The following is a 24495-nucleotide window of genomic DNA, read 5'->3' on the forward strand; positions in this document are numbered from 1 at the left end:
ACAAGCTGGAAATCAAGACTGCTGGGAGAAATATCAACAACCTCAGATATGCAGATGATACCACTCTAATGGCAGAAAGTGAAGAGGAACTAAAGAGCCTCTTGAAGAAGGTGAAAAATCTGGCTTAAAACTCAACATTCAAAAAACTAAGATCATGGCACTCACTCCCATCACTTCATGGCAAATAGATGGGAAAAAGTGGAAACAGTGACAGATTTTATTTTCTTGGGCTCCAGAATCACTGGAGACATGAAATTAAAGATCCTTGCTCCTTGGAAGAAAAGCTATGACAAACCTAGACAGTGTATTAAAAAGAAGAGACATTACTTTGCCACCAAAGGTCTACGTAGCATATTAAAAAGTAGAGACATCACTTTGCTGACAAAGGTCCATATAGTCAAAGCTATGGTTTTTCCAGTAGTCACGTATGGATGTGAGAGGTGGACCATAAAGAAGACTGAGTGCCAAAGAACCGATGCTTTTGAATTGTCCTGGAGAAGACTCCTGAGAGTCCCTCAGATTGCAAGGAGATCAAACCAGTCGATCCGAAAGGAAATCAACCCTGAATATTCATTGGAAGGACTGTTGCTGAAGTTCTGATACTTTGGCCACCTGAGGTGAAGAGCCAGGGGTGAAAAGGATGAAATAATTAGGTAACATCACCAACTCAACGGACATGAATCTGAGCAAACTCCAGGAGATAGCGGAGGACAGAGGAGCCTGGCATGCTGCAGTCCATGGGGTTGCAGAGTCGGGACCACTGAGCGACTGAGCACACAGCACGCACGCAACAGGAGCGAGAGAGGAAGCAGATCCTGAGAGAGGAAGCCCTGAGGAGCCATCCCGAGGGACGAGGAGTAAAGTCCCTCCTGCTGAGATAGAACCATCTTATCAAGAAATTGTACAACTTTGGGGACTTCCCTGACAGTGCAGTGGTTAAGACCGCACACTTCCAGTGCCGAGGGCACAGGTTTGATCCCTGGTTGGGTAACTAAGATCCCACATGACATGTGGCGTGGCCAAAAGTAGACTTTTTTTCAAAAATCAGACAACTTTATACTTTGGAGGAGCAGAAGTCTATTGGTTTGCTCCTTCGTTTATAAAAACATTTGGGAGGTTTTCTGGCTAATAACTCTTCCTCTTCCTTTACCATGATGCTTAGTTATAGTAATGACAGAGTATTGTTTAAACACCACCAGCTCCTCATATTGTAAAGGTGTTTAATTAATACACAGAATGAATAACAGAGTCAAATGTATGTTTGAGTTTGTTAGAATTAGTGTTATCTTTCTTCTGTCTTAAAATAACTTTATAATCAACTTCTTTGAAATATCCCTCAGTTATAAAAACAATAGTCACTAATATATAAACCTCACAATGTACAAAATGTTTTTACAACTATTTTATGTGATTTTTCAATAATAACCCAGTGATTTAGGACTATTTAAAACATCTAAATAAATAAAACCTCTTATACAGATAAAGTAACTGAAGTTCAGATTACTTGATTTACATAAAATTTATTCTTTTGATTAAAACCATGATATCAAGACAAGTAGACTGCTGTCAGCTTTTCATGTTTCTGTGACTTATATAGGAAACAGACCCCAGAATCTTTGTTTTGTGAACCCCTAAAATTAACTATCTAAGGAACTGACGTATTCAGTCCTGTCAGAAACTTCCTTTCAAAACACAATATTTGATGTGTGTAAATCAACTTGCACTGATGGTGTTCTTGTTATACTAGAAACAAAGTCAGATTCATTGCTAAAGTGATGAGAAAAGTGCCTCATTCAGTGATGACCTGTCTTAGGTATTCTACCATCTTCTTGTTGGAAAATTGTTGGCTATAAAGTAGAAGAATTCTTTTTCTGGGTTGACAAGGCAAACATCTCATTGGAGAAATGCTCTAAATCCTTGTCTCTTAGTGCATGAGTGAGAACTAAAGTCCTTTTTTTCACAGCCTAATGCCTATCTATATATGTATATATATTTTTAAGTACATAAAAATATAAGCTTAGAGGGTTGTGAATAAGAGTTTGGATCTAGAGCCATAAGTATTTAGTGTCTAATCCCAGCTCTTGTATTCCCATCACATGGGCTTCCCTGGTGGCTCAGTGTTAAAGAATTGGCCTGCCAATGCAGGAGACGTGGGTGCGATCCCTGGTCTGGGAAGATCCCCTGGAGAAGGAAATGGCAACCCACTCCAGTATTCTTGCCTGGGAAATCCCTTGGACAGAGGAGCCTGGTAGGCTGTAGTCCATAGGGTCACAAAAGTGTCAGACACAACTTAAAGACTGAAAACAAACCCAGCTCTTCTACTTACTAGCTGTGTGAACTTGGTCAAATTAGTTGACCTCTCTGTGCCTCACTTTTCTCATCTGTAAAATGGAGATAATGGTGTCTACCTCAAAGAGTTGTGGTGGACTAATATTTCCAAGCACTTAGATTAATACCGAGCACATTCTAAGCACCATGTATTAGCTGTCTTGTTACCGTCATTACCTAGTATCCATGGCAGTCTTGTTTAAACATCTGTCTCATCAGCTCAGTACACCTTGCAAGGAAATGAGATGAACATGGTAACTGCAGATAAAATATCTTCATTAGGAATTTTCCGGTTTGAATAAAACATGTTAAGGAGAAGAAAACATTTCACTGTCTCTCCTTTTTCTAAAGACATCATTGTTTCCTGAAGGAATGGTCTTCACAGCTGGATGACTTTCTCTACTGAGATTTTCCGCTAGGAATCTCTATGTGGCAACAGGACAAGCAAAAAAGGAACTAGGTTCATTTCTTTGTATCTTATATTCCATTTGCAATGGTGCTTTGATGAAAGATGCAATCTAGAATGAAGACCCAGTGATTGCATCAGAATATATTTTGAGGACAGCTGAACATGAGAATTCCTTAGAGGTCCCCTTTCCACTGTCAAAAATGGCACTGGTGACCCCATTCCTCTTGCTTGTACCTGTGTGTAGGATAAGATTGCCATCAATTTTCCCACTAAAATAAAGGCCAGGAATTGATTTGAGAGTGTGTTTCCTTGTTTTTTTTTGAACATCATAGTGGGAAAATTATCACCAAAGATTCACAAAGCTGGTTAACTTCTGAAAGTGAGAAAATGTTCAAGCATTCTTAATCTCAAACAGTATGGTGCATGCATGTGCTAAGTCACTTCAGTCGTGTCCAACTCTTTGGGACCCTGTGGACTGCAACCTGCCAGGCTCTTCGGTCCATGGGGATTCTCCAGGCAGGATACTGGACTTAGTTGCCTTAGATCCTCCTCCAGGGGATCTTCCCAGCCCGGGATTGAACCCATGTCTCTTACATCTCCTGCATTGACAGACAAGTTCTTTACCACTAACGCCACCTGAAAAGCCCTTTCATTATCTTGATTTGCTAGCATAGACAGAAGAGCCATTCTCTTTTAGAAATGTTTAATAAGAGGTTGAGAACATATGTTGAGGAAGAACTAAGATCCCCTACCCTTTTCAGAGAGTAGTATTACTACTCTAACCCAGATAACTTGTTTTTATATCTTTTCCACTATCCTTTCAAAATTCTATGTGTTAGTTTCTCCACATGAAAAACATAGGAGCCATGCTTTCATGTGTGCACGTGTTAATATTTAGACTGACAACCATCGCACCTTCTCAGAGTCAGAAATGGGGCAATGTATCTCAAAGATGTTCATGTCTACATGAAACTGCCCAAGTGCCTCATGACTTCCAGATTCCTTGTGCTTCATAAACATCCACAGGAAGAAATCTCTCCTGCATATGTAGTGTGGATCTTCATACTCCAAATTAAGGATATTTTCTCACTCTAGCTGCATTGAAAAGGGAGAGTGATTTGATTTCCAAATTATGATTTACAAGTTTTCTGACTCCTGAGACACTTAGAAAGACCCAGTTTTCAATTCTAAGCAGCTAGCACTCTACTGGATTTTGTGGCATTTATGAAAAAGAGAAATGGTCCCTACCTCTTATATGCTAAGTGGTTTATCTCAACCCCATGTTCAACGGAGTCAGGGATGTGAGACCCAACAGAAGTTAGACAATTTGGACAAGTTTCTATCCTCTTTTACTGTCTTCTCCTGTCAGTCTTCTCTGAAATCTCTTCTGCAGTTGATTCATTGATTCCACAAATGTCTATTAAGTGTTTACTGTGTGCCAGGTTTGATGCTAGGTGCTTGGATACAGGATCGAGCAAAAAATAGATGTGTTTTCTGCCCTTTACAGCATGCATATTCTACAGTTCTAATGGGAGACATGGACCATATTGAATAATCACATATAAGAGGTACAAGAAAGAAGTATAATGGTATAACACTAGTCTAAAATAGTACTTTTACTCACTCACCTAGGGTCAATTAATCTACAACAGAGAGGCAAGAATATACAATGGAGAAAAAACACTCTTCAATAAGTGGTGCTGGGAAAGCTGGACAGCTACATGTAAAAGAATGAAATTAGAACTTTCTCCAATACCACACACAAAAATAAACTCAAAATGGATTAAAGTCCTAAACGTAACACCAGATACTATACAACTCCTATAGGAAAACATAGGCAGAACATTTTTGACATACATTGCAGCAATACCTGTCTGGATAGAGGAAAACAAAAAACAGAAATGAACAAATGGTACCTAATAAACTTAAAAGCTTTTGCAGAGCAAAAGAAACCATAAACAAAATAAAAAAACAACCCACAGAATGGGAGAAAATATTTGAAAATGAAGCAGCTGACAAAATATTAATCTCCAAAATATACAAACAGCTCCTGTGACTCTGTCAAAAATAAATAAATAAAAAAGTGGGCAAAGGGGCTTCCCTGGTGGCTCAGTGGTAAGGAATCCACCTGCCAATGCAGGAGACATGGGTTTGATCCCTGGTCTGGGAAGATCCCACATGCCATGAACCTGTGCACCACAACTAGTTAGCCTGTGTTCTAGAGCCCGGGAGCCACAGCTACTTAAGCTCTCATGCCTTAAAGTCTATGCTCCACGACAAAAGAAGCCACCTCAATGAGAAGCCTGACCACCGCAATCAGAGAGCAGCCTTCGCTTTCCGCAACTTAGAGAAAAGCTTATGTAGCAGCGAAGACCCAGCCCAGCCAAAAGAATTTCTAAATTACTAAAGAAATTTTTAAAAATTTAAATGTTTTAAAAATGGGAAAAGATCTAAGTACATATTTCTCCAAAGAAGACACACAGATGGCCAAAAAGCACATGAAAAGATGCTCAACATCACTAATTATCAGAGAAATACAAATCAAAACTACAGTGAGGTATCATCGCACATCAGTCAGGATAGCCATCATCAAAAAGTCTACAAACAATAAATGCTGGAGATGGTGTGGAGAAAAGGAAACCCTCCTACACTGTTGGTGGGAATGTAAGTTGATGAAGCCACTATAGAGAATAGTATGGAGTTTTCTTAAAAACCTGAAAATAGAGTTGCCATATAATCCAACAATCCCACTCCTAGGCATATATCCAGAGAAAAATATAATTCAAAATTATATATGCACCCCAGTGCTCACAGTAGCAATATTCAGAATAACCAAGACATATGTGCTCAGTTACTCAGCTGTGTCTGAATCTTTGCAACCCCATGGACTGTAACCCACCAGTCTCCTTTGTCCATGGGATTTTTCAAGCAAGAATACTGAAGTGGGTTGCCATTTCCTACTCTTAAGACATGGAAGCAATCTAAATGTCCATCACCCGATGAAAGATGTGGTACATAAACACAATGGAATACTACTCAGCCATAGAAAAGAATGAAATACTGCCATTTGCAGCAACATGAATGGATGTAGAGAATATTATGCTAAGTGAAGTAAGCTAGATAAAACAAGTATCATATGATATCACTTATACGTGAAATTTAAAAAGAAAAAATGATACATACAAATGAACTTACTTACAAAACAGAAACAGACTCACATACTTACAAAATAAACTTACGGTTACCAAATGGGAAAAGGGGAGATATATTAGGAGTTTGAGATTAACATATACACACTACTATACATAAAGCAGATAACCAACAAGGTTCTACTGTATAGCACAGGGAACTATATTCTGTATTTTGCAATAACTTGTAAGGGAAAAGAATCTGAAAATATATATGTATAACTGAATCACTTTGCTGTACACTTAAAATTAATACAACATTGTAAATAAACTGTACTTCAAAAAACTTTATAAACCCAAAAAATATGCTTTATATATAGCAGTTGTGAATTTGAGTAACTCAAATATGCAAACATTTCATAGTTCTTGTTTTTTGTAACTGAGATGCAATTCACATACCACAAAATTCACCCTTTAAAGTGTTCAGTTTGGTGGGTTTTAGTATATTCACAACATTGTACAACTACCAGCACTGTTTAATTCTAGAAAATTTATTCATCCCTCCCAAAATACCAATACCTATTGGCAGTCATCCACTGTTTTTCCCTTCTCCCCAGACCCTGATGTTCACTATTCTACTATCTGTGGATTTGCCTGTTTTAGGCATTTCATATAAATTGACCATACAAGGTAAAAAAAAAAATAAGAGTAGGTTTTTCCCCAAGATCCCATGTGATAAGTGATTATTTCTCCTTCTTCAGTCTTAGGTGGGGCAAGATCCATACATTCTGTTTTCCTCAACAGAAAGAACAGAATGACTTGCTCTTGGCCCAGTCTTCAGAGCTTAAGCCTGAGAGCAGGTTGGCATGCAGAGCACTGAGTCCAATTCCAGATTGGCAGGTTTCCCACCGGAGTTCCTCAGCTCCACTGAACTGGCATCTCCTCCTACCCCTGGTAACATGACAATGCAGTGCACTCAAAGCTATGGCACCCGGCACACGCTGCTGTCTACGGCATGCAGGTCTAAATCTCTCAGAAGCAAGATGCCAGCACCAGGGCCCCTGCCACTGCCTGCCTAGCTGTTGTCCCAGAGTGTGTCTCTAAAATACATTTAGCAGAACAATGTGGGGGGAAAAGGAACTAGTCCCTGGCAAAGTCACAGAGCAGAACTCATCCAGTGGAGTGAGAGCATCCCTGTTTTCTAAGCAATCTAAATCCTGGATCTCTGAGTAGGGGGCAAACAAGAGAGAAAGGAAATCTCCCTAGGTTTTCTCCCATGATGGCTCTTCAGAGAGAAGCTCGGGTTTTTCATGAGGTAAAACTGTGTGTGTGTGTGCACGGGCACACACGTGTGCACATGTGAGAAAGGGAGAGAGACAGAAATCCTCACTGATTATCCCTTTGAGTTGGCACTCTGAATTTCCATCTTTTTTTCACTGTCATCATGTCTATTTTAGTTGAGAAGTGTTCTGTTAGAGTCTGTCAGCAAAGTGCCATTTTAAACTGGAAAATTGCACACTTGCAATTTAATATAAAATAATTGGCCTTCAGTTCAGAGGCTGCACCTCAGGTCACAGGTTCTTTGTGGCTAAAAGGAAATATTCCTTCCTTTGCTCACCCCATCAGCCCCTGCTAATTATCACTCTGTGGTCTGGGTCTAGGCTTCCTAATGAAGGCCTCCTGTGTGTCTTTCTCAGCAGCAAGCAGTCTGGTTTCTGTATTTTGACCAGTTCTTTGTTTGGGAGGCAAAAAGACATCCTGGTAGGAGCCCTGTTAGCATTCGCCGAGAAGATCTTTGTCATACATATTTCCTGCTTACGTCACTGCTTGCCCTACGACCTTCTCAGTTGAGTAAAAGGATGGAACCCTGAACTGATCCCATGACAAGAGGTAGGTCACAGAGTTTCACCTCTGTGTCCCCATTTACCGGTGACCAAAGATCTTCATTTGTCCAAAGAATCCAGGTAAAACCCTGCTGCTGCTGCTACGTCGCTTCAGTCGTGTCCAACTCTGTGCAACCCCATAGACGGCAGCCCACCAGGCTCCCCCGTCCCTGGGATTTTCCAGGCGAGAACACTGGAGTGGGTTGCCATTTCCTTCTCCAGTGCATGAAAGTGAAACGTGGAAGTGAATTCGTCAGTCATGTTCGACTCTTCGCAACCCCATGGACTTGCAGCCTACCAGGCTCCTCCGTCCATGGGATTTTCCAGGCAAGAGTACCGGAGTGGGTTGCCATTGCCTTCTCCGGTAAAACCCTGAGAGGAAGGAAAAAGGACTTTTAACACTTTCATCTTCCTCTTTCTTCATCCTTCGACTTGCCTGATGGGTGTCAGATTCTTTTAGGCCACAAAATGGCGGCAAGCTCAGGTTACCATAGTGATCTATGTCATCAAAACAGGGACCACAGACGCAACCAACGATGCCAGTCTCTGTCCTAAAGCCAGACTGCTTCTACCTCCTGGTCCTCTGAGCATTCTAATGCCCCTCACTCCTGATGAAGTCACAAGTGCCCACCCCAGACTACACCAGAATGTGTGGGTCCTGTGAGGTACCCTCGAGTTCAACCAATTTGACCCTCATCCACCACTGCTAACACAGGCACCCATAGCTCCAGTATCATGGTAGGTATGGAACTTCTCTGAAAGGTATGCAGGGCTCCTGAGCTACACCCTGGGAGGCACAGGACAGACTTCAGCTTGATTTTCAAAAATCATTCTGGGGGTTTCTGTTGCCCTGCCCCTGGGGTTTGACAGCCAGCATGGACAGGGAAGGGGGCAGCCCCTTCACTCCTTCAGCCAGATTAGGTAGGATTCTATCTCCTCCTTGGGAGACATCCCTCCCACATCTCCCTATTCCAGGGTTTATTTTAGAAATTCAATGGTCTTGTCCTCCAGACCATGGCTCTTGGTTTTCTCATCCAATTCGTTTCAGAATTCCAAACAAAACAGTACCTGTCTCAAGCATATAGTTCTGGCAAGCTAAGAGAGTTTTACTTTTAGACTTCTGTGTCAGCTGTAAATCCATTCAGAAATGTGATCAAGGACTTCACTGGTGGTCCAGTTGCTAAGACTCAGCGCTCCTGATACAGGGGGCCCTATTTAGGGAATTAGATCTCACATGCCACAACCAAAGACTTCACATGCCACAACTGAGGCCTGGAGTAGTCAAATAAATAAAAATATTTTTTTAAAAAAGAAGTGTGATTAGCTCCCTGAAGCAAGGAATACTGTTGGGAGCAGAGGCATAAGCTAAGTATCAATAGAACTAGCTAGGGAGGGTCATAGGAATGGAAAATGTAGCTGTTAAAATTTCAAAAAGATTATCACACTTAGAGAATTTTAGACACCAAGGTAGGACACTTCAAAAGCATCTCCTTCAAATCATATATTGCAGTACAGGAGGCCATAAACAGTGTTCCACCTGACTGTAAGGACAAAAGCAACACTTTTTAGCTACTGAGGCTTGTAACATACACACAAGAAGCTCAGGATTAACAGAGGAACGCCTGGAATGCCTTACAAAAGCCCTGTATGATCTGACGTTGTCTGTGAATCACCAGGGTAGGCTCCACTGCACTTTGTTGGCATGGCCTGTGCCAGGCAGGTGGAGTCCTGGGGCTGCCCTTCTGAAGCTACATCAAATACACCAGAATGAGATGTTTGGAAAGCAAAATACTTGTTAAGCCATCAGGAAAAGCAGACATAATCCAGGGGAGGCCAAGGGAAAAAGGGAAAGCAACTTTTAGCAACAGTATCACACGACAACAAAGCAGAAATTTGCCCATCACGGACCCACTGCGACCACAGACCTGGCATTTCAGATCCTCATCTGAGGAACCTAGAAATCCTCAGAAATGTCTGAGAAAGAATTCACCCTAATTGGAAGCACTCCGACAAATAAAATGCCAGGGGAAAATGCTGTCACTTTTCCCTTTTCAAATCATGAATTATCCTCGTTTCCTGGAAAAGTATGTCTAGACAGACTTATTGCCCCTTGAAAAAGCTAGAGACCTGGTCTTTGAGAATCTTTCTTGAAGATATAAAAAAATTTCTAGCCAGACTTCCAGAACCTGGGAGTGAAAGGAATGATCAATGAATGCTTAGTCTCAGAGGTCAGACCCTAGGAGTGTCAGTCAGTTGAAGCTATTAAAAGAGCCAGTTCTCATTGTGATAAAGCACATCCTGGCAAAGCCACAGAAAAGAAAATTATAAGAATCAATACAAGTCAAAATGGAAACCGGATGAAGGTTTCAGCCAAACTCGGCTTCACTTCTGATCTAATGGATTGACTTTTGGGTGCTGAAATCAGCACAATTTGCAGACTCAAGACATTGAATATGGAAGTCAAAATTGGATAGAAATTTAATCAAAAACTATAGCAGATCCTTGAAATTTACAAGGGTTAATGCTGCCTCTCACTCTTGCCAGTTCCTCCCACAGCTGAGTTGCACTGGCAAAGTCTTCTTTATCTCTTCAAGCAACCTGTGTACACCTTGGCTCTGCACAGCTGCTCTTGATACATTTAACAGATACTCTATAGATGTATGCATAACCTTTGAAAGAATCCACAGTGCAATTTCCTATAAGGAATTCATATTTTTGTCCAAGCTAGTCAGAGGCAATCCTATATTCCTGCGGAATTTACCAGAGAACAGATAAAATCCAGGAAGTATAGCCTACCCACAGGATTCTTAGCCAAACAGTTCAAGTCAGCATGGTAGGTAAAATGATGCCTTTCTTACCCCAAAATGTTTATGCCCTAATCCCTAGAAACTGTGGGTGTGTTACCTTACATGACAAACAGAAATGTACATGTGTGATTAGATTAAGGATTTTGAGATTATCCTGGATTATTCAGGGGGACACAATGTAACCAATGTAACATTATAAGAGAAACAAGATTGTCAGGGAAGGAGACATGACAATGGCAGTAGAGCTCTTATGATACAATTGCTAGAATTGGGGGCATAAGTCAAGGAATGAAGGTGAGAATCTGGGAAAAGCAAGGACTAAGTTCTGCTCTGGAGCTTCCAGAAAGAACACAGCTCTGCCAACACTTTGACGTTAGCCCAGTGAAACCTATTTTGGACTTCTGATCTCCGGAACTATAAAAGGATGCATTCACGGTGGTTTAACCACTGAGTTGGTGGTAATTCGATACAGTCAACAACATTCTCATTTTCTGTTTTCAGCATCAAATGAAACATTCAATTCAATCAGGGTTTCTAGAGCAATCTTTTTCTGTCTTTGAAGGATGACTCCTAGCATACTCATTCCCTCTCACCTGCCATGATAACTCCTTCAAGGAGTACTCGCATCTCCAACAGGACCAGGGAGAAGATATATTCTATAGAAGGCAAGAGAACCAATGTTGAGTAACTATTGAGTGGGCCAAAATGTTCGCTCATGTTTTTCCGTAACACCTTTCAAACGTTTTGGCCAACCCAATACTTAATGCCAGGCACATTAGGGGTTATTTTGCACATGTTTCATTTTATCTTTCCGACTCTCTTCTGAGGTATCATTCCCTGCAACCACGCTGTGATAAGGGTACTAAGATTCAAAGAAGATTGCTTACACTGTGAACAAGCCACCAAAGGAGTGCCCAGAGCCCAGCTCTACATGACTCCAAAATTCAGATTCCTCCTATGAGAACATGCTGCTTCTACTTTATGGACATGAAACAGTAAAGCACTATCAGCAGCGTGACTTCATCAATTTGGAAAAAAACAGTGGTTTAGGAAGCAGGAAAGAGGAAGGTGAGGGGACAGTTTGACTCCAGGGAGGACCTTTCTGATAGGTTGTCATGGGCTCGCACTATTCTTCCCTCAGGGACAAAAAACAATCTATGGTGTATGTCACCATTCCTAATTATTTTAAATCTCCTCATAGGAGTATTTGCTTTTGGACTTTTTGCTACTGACATTTTTGTAAACGCCGGACAAGTGGTCACGGGGCACCTGACACCGTACTTCCTGACGGTGTGCAAGCCCAACTACACCAGTACAGACTGCCGGGCACACCACCAGTTCATCAACAACGGGAACATCTGCACCGGGGACCTGGAAGTGATAGAGAAGGCGCGGAGGTCCTTTCCCTCCAAACACGCTGCTCTGAGCATTTATTCCGCCCTGTACGCCACGGTGAGTATGACCCGAGTGGAGTTTTGGCTGCGATGGGTGTCTCTGCCATCCTCACACCCCACCCCCACCCCACCCCCGCTTTTTCATTACTTCTTTCATTACAGTCACTTCTGGTGACTTTTGAAGTCATGTTACAATGTGTTTCTCCTCCATTATATCATGCCCCTACCCTCAATACCCCAATGTAAGACCTGCCAGAGGATGTTAATTCTGGCATGACTGTTGATGATCACTTAGTCACATCCTCCCATTTTACAGATGCAGAAACTGAGGCCCAGAGAATTGTTATGAGCACACAGTCAGAGCAGAGGCCCAGGCTCCTGGCATTGGACACGGGGTTCTGTGACTGCCCAGAATAGCACTCTGTGCCAAAGCTCTGGTTGGTTCCAGAACAGCAGACATTCCTCACGCTTCTCTATAGATTGCAGATGTAGGCCTTATGCAAATGCCTGCCCAAGGCAATATGCAATACCAGATGAAGACAGGGTTTTCCTCTGCTCCTCCTAACACTCTTCAACACTTTTCCAGGACAGATGGGCAATCCTGCAATACCCCCAAAATCCAACAGTTCACTTCTCACTGTTCTCTAGATCATAAAATCTCTTGACTGCCCCCACTGGGGTATAATAGTCTAAACTTTTTGGCCTCATCAAAGAGAAAGCGCAAAAGTGTGTCTAACATCTTAAAACAGAAGAAACGGTGTCTGTCTATATTTCCTGCTCTTTAATTCCGCCCCACTTTGGAAATGACCTAGGGCTTCCCAGGTGGTACTAGTGGTAAAGAACCCGCCTGCCACTAAAGGAGACGTAAGAGACACGGGTTCAATCCCTCAGTTGGGAAGCTTCCCTGGAGGAGGGCATGGCAACCCACTCCAGTATTCTTGCCTGGAGAATCCCATGGACAGAGGAGCCTGGTAGGCTATAGTCTATAGGGTCACAAAGAGTCAGACATGAGCGTGCATGGAAATGGCCTCTTTTCACCTTTGCCTGACCTCTGCTTCTTTAGAACCGAGAGTGTAGAAGTGGAGGAATCAGTGCAAACATTCTGCTTCTGGATATCATGTGTATTTACCTGTGGATGAGCGACTATTGGCTAAAAACATCCCTTTTCCTTTAACTTACTTTATATTTAGGGTACGACTAGTCTAGAGATTCTCGGGTGAAAGGTGAGGTAAGGAGAAGGCAGAGCAAAGACCCTTTTCAAGCTATGCAGTCTTCCTAGAAACTCCCAGTGTGCCTTCACCCCAGCCTCCGGGAGCACGTTCCCCTCCAATGACAGTAACCACACTGCCCGCTACATCTGCTTCTGATGGAAGCGTGTTCATGCCATCGTCCCAAACATTGTCCTAAATTCAGGGAGGAGTAAAGGTGACTGACTATAGGTCTGGTCCATTTAGTGTAGTTTAAAAGAAATTGCTGGATATTCTGTTTAGAATAATGGTTCTTTTTTGTCCAATTTATAGAATCACATCTATAGGATCAACTTTCCAAAATCTATTTCTTTTTTTGAATAAGTTTATTTAACTATTTTTTAACTTTACTATTTCTTTCAGATTTACTCTTTAATGAATACATGACAAAAATGATTTCAGCTACCCCCACATTAAGGAAACGTGAATGTAAATAATACAGAAGCCTTGATTTACAAACAAACCAGTTAGCTCAATGAAGCTTCTTGACTCACTTTTTCCCCACCACTTAAGAAAAAAAAAAATCTATGCCAGGTATTTTTTTAAACAAGATCTGTTCAGGCATTTGGCATAATTTCCAGCTTTCAAAATATTGTATCAATTTGTATCCTAGATTATCTAGAACTTATCTAGAGCCTAAGTTATATGAAACAATGTACTCTTGCACCTTTTCCTGTATTTTTATCAGACTTAAGTCATTGTTGTATGAAATCAATTTTTACAACACCATTACAAAAACAAATCTGTTACTCATCCTAAGCTACTGTCTCATCAAGTGAAATACAAATTTCTCTTGAGAAGAAAAAAGTATAGTCATCTTACTCAGAATATATGCTGGTAGAGCACATGTTTTCAAGGATTCATGGATTCATCCTCAAACATTCAAGGATCCAATTCAAATCATGCCCCACAGACAGACTATAATCAGATAAGCCCTGATACAGGATTCCAATTATGTAAACATCTTCTGAGCCCCTATATGTGTGCTTTCAGAAATTACTCAACAAGGATTTCCTAAGTACTAGTTAATACTGTGAAGAATACTAATGAACCATAGGCCCATGTTTTAATAGTTTGTAATCTTATAAGATTTATAAAGGCTATAATTTAAAAACAATATAGAAGCATAAAACACTATATATAGTGTTATTATTGACTGGAGGATTTTTGCAAAAACCAACACCTATGGCCAGTGATTTTTATTTTGGCCAGCCAAAAGTTAATTGTTATTTCATGAAGACTTTATGGGTTACTGCATTTAATAGTTATACTTGACACACCTGTAAAGTCTTCTCCAGCACCTTGAGTTTTATCTATCACTTTCCATATCAGAATTGATCACTAAGGTTTTTTTGTATTTTTGTTGGTCTAATATTCACATTGTCTGAATCAGAACTACATTCTGAAGAACTATCATCTTCTAAGTGGTATATTTGCCACTTAGACAATCAGATAAAAGTATCTGCATAAAATTCTTCTTCACTCGAAATTTCCTGATGTATCATTTTTGAAAATTTTACAGCAATAAACTTGCATTTATAATATACATAGCATTGGAACAAAAATTGAATGGAGGAAAATGTGAGTGATAATTATAATTATCATAACATGATAAATATCATAAGTTATAATAATTATAATCAAAAGTTGTATAATGAACTCTATCAATTTTAAGGTCTAACATCTATGTCTCTGGTCAATAACATTCGGGACCAAAAGACATATTAATACGTCTTTGGTCAATAATGTACTAAACAACATTTCCTACTCAGCCTCAGAATGGTGTGATGGTATGCTCTCATTTATATAAATCTGATCTAACCACAGTTTTGTAGGGTATGTGTTACATATAATAAAGAAAATCCCATCTTCCTGTATTCACACCAATGCTGAAGGATCATCCTAGGAAATTAAGTTTCCACTATAATATTTTAAAATGCATCTATTTGAACTTACATGTGCTCAGGCCATACAAGCACACTTGAGTATTGGCATACTATTTTTCTTTTTTTTAATTAACTTTTTTTTTTTATAAATTTATTTATTTTAGTTGGGGGCTAATTACTTTACAATATTGTAATAGTTTTTGCCATACATTGACATGAATCAGCCATGGGTTTACATGTGTTCCCCTTCCTGGACCCCCCACCCACCTCCCTCCCCATCCCATCCCTCTGGGTCATCCCACTGCCCCGGCCCTGAGCCCTTGTCTCATGCATCGAACATGGAATGGTGTTCTGTTTCACATATGATAATATACATGTTTCAATGCTATTCTCCCAGAACGTCCCACCCTCACCTTCTCCCTCAGAGTCCAGAAAATTGTTCTATGCATCTGTGTCTCTTATTCTGTCTCGCATACTATTTTTCTGAGTCACAAACTCATTCAGCACACTTGTTAAGGTTTCCCTGGTAGTTCAGATGGTAAAGAATCTGTCTGCAATGCCAGAGATCTGGGGTTGAACCCTGGGTCAGGAAGGTCCCCTGGAGAAGGGAATAACAACCCACTCCAGTATTCTTGCCTGGAGAATCCCATGGATAGAGGAGCCTGGTGGGCTACAGTCCATGGGGTTGCAGAGTTGCTCAGAATGAGACTAACACAGAGACAATAGATCAATTGCGCCCTCTAGTGGTTTCTTATAACCATTACCAAAGTTTGCGTGACAAAGTGTTTGAAAGAGGCATACCTTGCTCACTCTAAGCCACCAGGGACATATTTGGTAACCAAGCCTGTAAAATACTTGAGTCTTACTCAGCTCCTCACAATGCCATAACAACAGAGTACGTCTCATGTGTCATAAATTGTATCATCATTTACTAACATCAGGTCTTCCCAACCTTTTGTACACCCACATAGAAAATTTTAAAACATGCTGGAATAAATGAATGAATAGAACTGATCACAGCCATCCCAAGGAATGTGAGAATCAATTTCCCAGCACAACTGAAACCTATCTATGTTACACACTGGTTTGGAAGTCAACACTTTTATCCTCATTGAAAGCGTGAAGAACTAACTAGGATTATGGGGGAACCCAAAAAATAAAATGTATTGCTACTCCCCTACCTGGTCTTCTCCATAAAATTAATTCTCATAGAAGATTATCTGGCATCTGAGATTCTTATATGAGTTTATTAACACTCCAAGTGATTCTTTAGTTTGTTGCATAAAAACTGCATTTTCTGGACCTGATTATTATGCAGTCATTCATGTCACTGCAACTCTGTCCCCATGCCCACCAGAATATAAAGCACTGAGGTGAGTGAATGATTCATCATTCATGCTTTGGTGCCGGCCCGTCTGTGTGTGTTGGTGTGTGTCCGTGTGCGTGTATGTGTGCACCGTGTACAGAGGCTGCCGGTCACTCCCCGGTCTCTGTCCTCAACTAGATGTACATCACAAGCACAATCAAGACGAAGAGCAGCCGACTGGCCAAGCCAGTGCTGTGCCTCGGGACCCTCTGCACAGCCTTCCTGACGGGCCTCAACCGGGTCTCTGAGTATCGGAACCACTGCTCTGATGTGATTGCGGGCTTCATCCTGGGCACTGCGGTAGCCCTGTTTCTGGTAGGTCAGCTTCGTCTACTTTTTTCCCCCCTCTGGTGCTCTCTGAAACATTGCCCAAGATCCTGGTAAGTCAGGCTCCCCAGACTCCACGGTCTCAGCCCAGGTTCCACCAGCCTCAACCTTGTGAGCTGCAGTCACTCACCAAGAACCCTGCGCCCTCTCTTTCAGAAATATGACCCATAGTCCCTCTGTGGGCCAGGAGTATGATCACTCCAGGAACAATGGCTTGCTCCACTTCTTCCAACCCTGTCTTTGGGGCTGGGGCTGGGCAGACTAGCAAAAACTTAGTGTACCTTCAAACCATGATTCTTTAAATACTTGCTCAGAGACATACTGGCAGCATAAGCTAAGCGCTGCTTGGGGAAGAACAGAGAACAAAGTACTGAAGGAAGCAGGCAGCTCCTTCTCCAGCATTTCAAGGAACTCCACTCTGGCCCAGACTTGCAAGTCCCACTCAGAAATAGGAAAACCCTCAGCTAATTGCACCCAGGGGACCTCTGTTATTATCTGAACATGCCTCCTGGGCATCTTATTTCCACTATAAGTGGCTTCTCAACCACATAACACTTCCTGAAGAAGGGTTTTGGTTCATTTTTATAGATTTGAGGTATGATAAAGTGAAAGTGTTAGTCACTCAGTCATGTCCAACTCTTTTCAATCCCATGGACTGTGGTCCACCAGGCTCCTCTGTCCGTGGAATTCTCCAGGCAAGAATACTGGAGTGGGTTGCCATTTCTTTCTCCAGGGGATCTTCCCAACCCAGGGATAGAACTTGGGTCTCCCGCATTGTGGGCAGATTCTTAACCATCTGAGTCAACAAGGAAGCTAGGCATACAAGAAATAGTACAATTTTGACCTTCAGATACCTCTTTCTCTCCCACCCTTCCCTCCCCCTCATTCCTAAGCAACCACTGATCTTCTGTATTAGGTTACTGTAAGATTTAATGTTGATGGAATTATACAATATGTATGTGTTTTTTCCTGGCTTCCTTCATTCAGCATAATTATTTTGTGATTCATCCAAGTTGTATCAGTAATTCCTTTCTCATGCTATGTAGCATTCCATTGCACGGACATACCGTGGAGGTACAGTTTTTAAAAATATAGTCAAGGACTGGGCTTCCCTGGTGGCTCAGTGGTAAAGAATCTGCCTGCCAATGCAGGAAACATGGGTTTGAGCCCTGATCTGGGAAGATCTCACATACCACAGAGCAACTAAGCCCGTGCACCACAACTATGGAGCCTGTGCTCTAGGGCCCAGGAGCTGCAACTGCTGAAACCCAAGCTCCTAGAATCTGTGCTCTGCACCAAGATAAACCACTGCAGTAAGAAGCCAGCACAGCGCAACTATAGAGGAGCCCCCGCTCGACACAACTAGAGAAAAGCCTGAGCAGCAATGAAGACCAAACACAGCCAAAAATAAATTTACATAAATATATATCTGTGTGTATATATATGTGCGTATATATATATATATATATGTATTGATATATATATATATTCAAGGATTTAAAATACACCCAGAAGGGTTTACAGTAAATCACTAGGCCTCAAGAGGCTGTGCATGATGAAATCAGTCTCCTAATAACATCCAGCAAGCCTCTCCTAGCAGACAGAAATCATCACAGTCTGCTGTCCTTCCTCCCATTCTGCCCTTTCTGGTCCAAGGCACCCATGAAGACTAACATCACATGTAGATGGATTTCACAGGCCCGTGACCTAACTTCTCCTTGTCCTATCCCTTCCATACAGGGATTCTGCCTATATGTCCTCCCCAACATATAAAAGGCACATATGTCTCTCCCAACTTCTAACTCAGAGCTCCCCAATGTTTTTACCTGCTCAGACACACACAGAAAGTGCTCACATTTACTCAGAACACTAACTGGCAAGCTCCACTTGAATTCAAAATTCTTTTTTTAGGGATCCAGTCTTCGTAAAGTGAAAGACGGGAGACTTAAATGCGCATGCTCTGTGGAGCAGCAGCAAAAGTGGTGCCGAGTGATGCTGAGATACTGATCTCTCAGAGGGTATTTCCCTAAGGGTGCGAGAAACAGATGACTCACAGAGGGACCAATAGTATGTCAGTGAAAGCCCCATTGAGGGGCTTCCCCGGTGGCTCAGACGGTAAAGCCTCTACCTGCAATGTGGGAGACCGGGGTTCGATCCTTGTGTCGGGAAAATCCCCTGGAGAAGGAAATGGCAACCTACTCCAGTACTCTTGCCTAGAAAATTCCATGTATGGAGGAGCCTGGTGGGCTACAGTCCATGGGGTCGCAAAGAGTGAGACACGACTGAGCGACTTCACTCACTTGGCACTTAAGAAGCCAAATCCTACAGTGGACTGATTTAGAGGCTACGGAGTTTATGTAGCCTTGGGAAAGTTATCTAAATTCTCTGTGCCTCCTTATCTAAGTTGGAGAGGATAATAGTACCTCCCTTATAAGAATGTTGAGTAGTCATATGAAATTGGCTAAAACCCTTTAGACAATGCCAGATACATAAGTGGCCCTCAGTAAATGTTAGCTGTTACTATGAGATGGTTTACATGCATCATGTCTTTTAAATGTAAATCTACAAGGCAGGTGTTATTCCCATTTTTACAGGTCAGGAAACAGGTTCAGTGGGGATAGATTGAGTATCCCTGGCCGTCTGGTGATCAAACAGATGCTTCCTCAGCACCTCAAATGTGCTCAGCAGTAGACAGCCTGGACCATGCCCCAGGTCTTTCCATGGTCCCTACTCATTGGCTCAAAAGTCACTGTGCAATGACATTCTAAGGGGCAGGCCTGCCACCCACAGAGATAGCCAGGCATTGATAGCTGCAATCTGACCCTAATCTTTTTTCACCTCATCCTGCAGGGAATGTGTGTGGTCCATAACTTTAAAGGAACACAAGGATCGCCTTCCAAACCCAAGCCCGAGGACCCCCGTGGAGTACCCCTCATGGCTTTCCCAAGGATAGAAAGCCCTCTGGAAACCTTAAGTGCACAGGTACAGTAAAGTGGTTTTAGCCAACAAAACCTGTAGGCTCCAGGCTTATCTTGGAAGTCAACTAACCATTCCTCTAGTGAAAACAGGACACAACTGAATCCACCCAACAGCGATAAAAATCTGGGGACTTCCCTGGCAATCCAGTGGTTAAGACTTTGCCTTCCAATGCAGAAGGTGTGGGTTCAATCCCTGGTCAGGGAACTAAGATCCCACGTGCCTCATGGCCAAAAATACCAAAACATAAAACAGAAACAATATTATAACAAATTCAATAAAGACTCTAAAAATGGTCCACATAAAAAAAAAAAAAACTTAAAAAAAAAAAAAAGCAATAAAAATCTGACATAAAGGCCGTCAAGAACTTCACAGCTTCCCTCAATTAGTCCCATATTCCTTTCAGGGCATGGACATCATGAATCATCACAAGGTTCTTAGTAATGTCTAACTTAAACCCCAGCTGCTTCAGGACATCTTGACCTTCAATGTAATAACACACTTGTGAAATTTAGACCAACTCTTGTGGAAGGCCAATTCGATTTAGTATGTAGGACAACACTTGGAAAGAAATGCTTTGTTACATTCCGTGATAGATGTAAACTGGAAGCACATTAAAAAAGGTAACTAAATATCCTTTTGGATCTCTTTTGATGACCATCAAAAATTCAGTGCAACAGTACTTGCTGTTTACATTAGGACCTTGTTTACATTAGGACCTTGTTTACATTAGGACCTTGCTTCATGCCAGAGATAAAGACAACTAGCCACACAGTCTTCATGCTCAAGGAACTTATAATCAGGAAAGGTGTATATAAATGCATGCATGCTCAGTTGTGCCTGACTCTTTGTGACCCCATAGACTGTAGCCTGCCAAGCTCCTGTGTCCATAGTATTCTCCAGGCAAGAATACTGAAGTGGGTTGCCATTTCCTACCCCAGGGGATCTTCCTGACCCTGGGATAGAACTGGAATCTCCTTCATTGGCAGGTAGATTCTTTACCACTCTGCCACCTGGGAAGCCCTGTATATAAATGAATTATCATAATATGGCATGCTGAATCAGATGCACAAAGTGTTTTGTGAACACAAATGAAGAAAAAATTTATTGTAAGGCAGGGAAAGACAAAGAGAAGATGTGCCAGCCAAAATGAGCCCTGATACATGGTATAAAGCCTGACTTTTGCCTGAGACAATTGCTAAGTGCTTTACAAATATATATATTTTTTTGAACAAAAACTTACTGAATTGGTAGTATAATTCCAATTTCACAGAGAGAGGGGAATATGAAGATAGCAATATTAAATTACTCACCCAAGACACATGGCAAGCAAGTGGGAGAGTTGGGGTGAATAGTTCTTTGAGCAGACAGAGCAGGGATAACTAATAATAAAACCAGGATTTGATTTTCATGTAGCTGAGTCCTAGCTAAAATGTTTATTTTCTGTAATAGTCTGTTTACCTTGAAGTCTTATTGTATTTGGCATCTCCTTACTAAATCATCTTTATAGAGTATAAGAGGAAAGCAAATCTCCTCCCACTGGACTTAGCAGATACTTCCTATCAATACAGTATAAAATATTTCACTAAAGATTAATAACTATCAGACATCTGAGAAACTATCCTATTTCTTTTCACATTTAATGAAGTCCAGTTGTATTAATGAACAAGGAAAAAAATCTATTTCCACCTGGGAAAAAAATATTTAGGAGTCTCCGTTAAACCCCGTGCTGAGTGTTTTGTTTTCTCTTCACCTATATTAAGGTGAAAATTTTGACTTGGTCTAATTAGAAGTAACATGTTGAAAATTTTATCACTGGTTTATTTATGTACAGCCAGTTAATGCAGGTTGAATGACAAATTAGCTACATAATGAAACCTTGTAATGAAAAACCCTAGTTTTTCTTCTAACTGTTCTTAAACCCAGTGAAGTCAGAGTAGTGAAGTGAAGTCGCTCGGTCGTGTCCGATTCTTTGCGACCCCATGGGCTGTAGCCTGCCAGTCTCCTCCACCCATGGGATTTTCCCGGTAAGAGTACTGGAGTGGGCTGCCATGTCCTTCTCCAGGGGATCTTCCCGACCCAGGGAGTGAACCCAGGCCTACCCACATGGTAGGCAGATACTTTACTGTCTGAGCCACCAGGGAAGATCCCGAAGTTAGAGTGGTTCCCTCTATCTTTGAGATGAAGCAACGAGTGACAAAGGTCAATTTAAAAAGCAAAATGAAATGTTTGCCAAGTTCCACAAACATGTAGTCTCTCGTTGTAAATGCCCTTGCCCTTGCCCTGAATGTCCTGGTCTAAGAGCACCTTCTTTCCACCTCAACACTGCTCAAGCATCACCTTCTGTCTGAAGCCTTCTCCAGACTTTTCTCTTCTCCCTCAGGACCAGTAGTAGTTGACTAAAGCCAAGAGACACCCAGGCCGTGTTTTGGGGGATTCTGCTTGCATTGAAAACTGAAGTACCAAACAGGGTTTCAGAACCCGATATTTGCAATATAGGGGCTTCCAGGTGGTGTGGTGGTAAAGAATCTGCCTGCCAATGCAGAAGAAGTAAGAGACATGAGTTGAATCCCTGGGTCGGGAAGATCCCCTGGAGAAGGAAATGGCAGCCCACTCCAGTATTCTTGCCTGGAGAATCCCACGCACAGAGGAGCCTGGGGGGCTACATTGTCTATGGGGTTGCAAAGAGTAGGGCATGACCACACAACCGACCAATCCACAGTACAGAGTTTTAAAATTCTTTAAATATATGTATCATTATTCACTACAGGCAGTAACTGAACTTTTGAAATCTGTCCATGTCTTTACTTCCACGTGTATCACCTTGTCTGCACACAGTTTGAGGCCTTTTGTGAATACCAGGCTTCGGCCGAAGGACCCTCAGGGCCCAACATGTATTTGCCCCTCACAGTTCATGTCAGGACTGCCCTCATATCTGCCTCCCCAAGGAACTGAGAGATTAAAGATACAAACCCTATGAACCATGTCCTTCTTACTCTCCATATTTCCCGGCATTCACTAGGTGTGAAATAAATGTCAGATGAATAGACAGATGCAAGCCAGGATCAAAATATGAACTAGGCCCTTTAGTCAAAACCAAGAACCTAAAATTGCTGCTGCTGCTGTCGCTTCAGTCGTGTCCGACTCTGTGCGACCCCATAGATATTGGACGACCGTCAATATCTGAACCTCCATGGTAAACAGTTTGTGAGTAATGATGAACAGGACTGCTGCAGGCTGGTCACAATGAAGCTACAGGAAGCTGGGTGGAAAGTACTGCCTCTTAAGCGATGCCTTCCTGCCATTTGTGCAATATCCAAGCATCTGCTTTCCACGTGGGTGATTAGAAGGACATACCCTTTATTTGTGGGTCAAGAAAAGGAAATGAGCGTATGGTGCAAGCTATGACATTCAGTCTTTACCATAATCCTGCAATTGGCCTTATTCTTCTATTTTATAGATGCAGTAAGGCACAAAGAGTTTAAGTAATACGCTGAAGGTCACTCAGTAAAGATTAAGACACAGGCCCATCCAATTCTAAAGGCCCTGCTTGCTCTCTACACCACACAGCCTGAGGTTTAAGGAGAATTCCATTTTGAAATCTACAGCTCTCAGCACTGAATATGGAAACACGCCATAGGGGCCAGTGTGTGGGGGCTGAGCTGCACAGCACTGGCAGAGTTTACACTGAGCACAGCTCTTCCAAAACAAATATGCCCTGTGTTCCCCGCTGTGGGCGAAAGCTTCCTGTGCAATAACAGCAGCTATGGCTTCTACTAGAAACTGCTGCTCCTTCGTAATTTTGGGGATAGAGCCGTCTTCCCAGGAGGAGGACTGTGGGAATCTGAGAGAAGAGATGAACCTCTCTTCAGAGCACACATTCTCTCATGAGAAATCCATCCCGCTGTTCAGAGCACCTCAAGAAGACTGTCTTGCTGGGGAGGGAAGCCCTCACCCTCCCTTTTGTTCCCCTGAGACATACTTTCTCCTTTGCCACACGGAGCCCCAGGGCTGCAGGCTGCCCAGATTGCTTCTCTCTTCCCCTCTAAACGATCAGCTCAAATTTAAATACTTGGCCTTCTGTGATTGAGACAGTACATTCTCTAAAATCTTTCCCCAGGGCTAAAGAGAAACCAGAAAGTAAAAAACTGTAGAATTCAAATGAAACAAAAATGGTCCCAAGTTTCCAAAGTGTTATTTTGCGACCCCACAGAGTTGAATCCTGGAGACCTGCTCCGAGCTCTCCTCGCCCTGCAGCCTCATACCCATTTTCACCTGCGAAATCAAGCTTAGTGTTGAGCAAATGTGTTCTTGTTGAACACAGTTTATATTAACAAAGAAATGAGAGAGGAGCCAATGTGTTAACTCACTGTGTGGTATGAAGTCTCTTGTGTCTCCTGATGCGTACAGGGGGGAGATGAGATATATTTTTCTTTAACAACAGTAACAACAAAAGGATTCACTCTATCCCAGGACCCACATGCCTATGACCTTATTCCAGGAGATTCTGATTCAGCCATTCTGGGGTGAAAAGCCATGTAAGAAAATCATCCCACAGGAATTCTAATGCTTATAGACTTCATATCATAAATAGGAAGAAAAAAAAAAGAGACTTGGAGAGTTAAAGAAATCTGTACAAAGTCACCAAGTTAGTTATCTTAGGCTGTTGAACTACTTTATCTTTACCATTCACTCTTAAATGAAATCTTAAAAACATATAAATGACCAAACTATTGATGAAAGT

At 41.9% G+C, this 24495-nt stretch overlaps 1 protein-coding gene across 8 annotated transcripts in view; it reads left to right on the top strand.

Moving 5' to 3' along the window:
• Window positions 1-24495, top strand: part of PLPPR1 (phospholipid phosphatase related 1) — a 646134-nt gene that overhangs the window by 619465 nt on the left and 2174 nt on the right. For all 8 annotated transcript variants that reach the window (XM_081573011.1, XM_081573017.1, XM_081572982.1 and 5 more), the window contains 3 exons: window positions 11757-12007; window positions 16587-16763; window positions 19626-19757. In XM_081573011.1, coding sequence (XP_081429137.1) covers window positions 11757-12007; window positions 16587-16763; window positions 19626-19757 — 560 coding nt within the window. The remainder of the gene's footprint in view (window positions 1-11756; window positions 12008-16586; window positions 16764-19625; window positions 19758-24495) is intronic.

The sequence above is a fragment of the Giraffa tippelskirchi genome, chromosome 1, assembly GCF_054371585.1.
Source record: "Giraffa tippelskirchi isolate mGirTip1 chromosome 1, T2T-mGirTip1v1.2.pri, whole genome shotgun sequence".
Taxonomy (NCBI): Eukaryota; Metazoa; Chordata; class Mammalia; order Artiodactyla; family Giraffidae; genus Giraffa; species Giraffa tippelskirchi.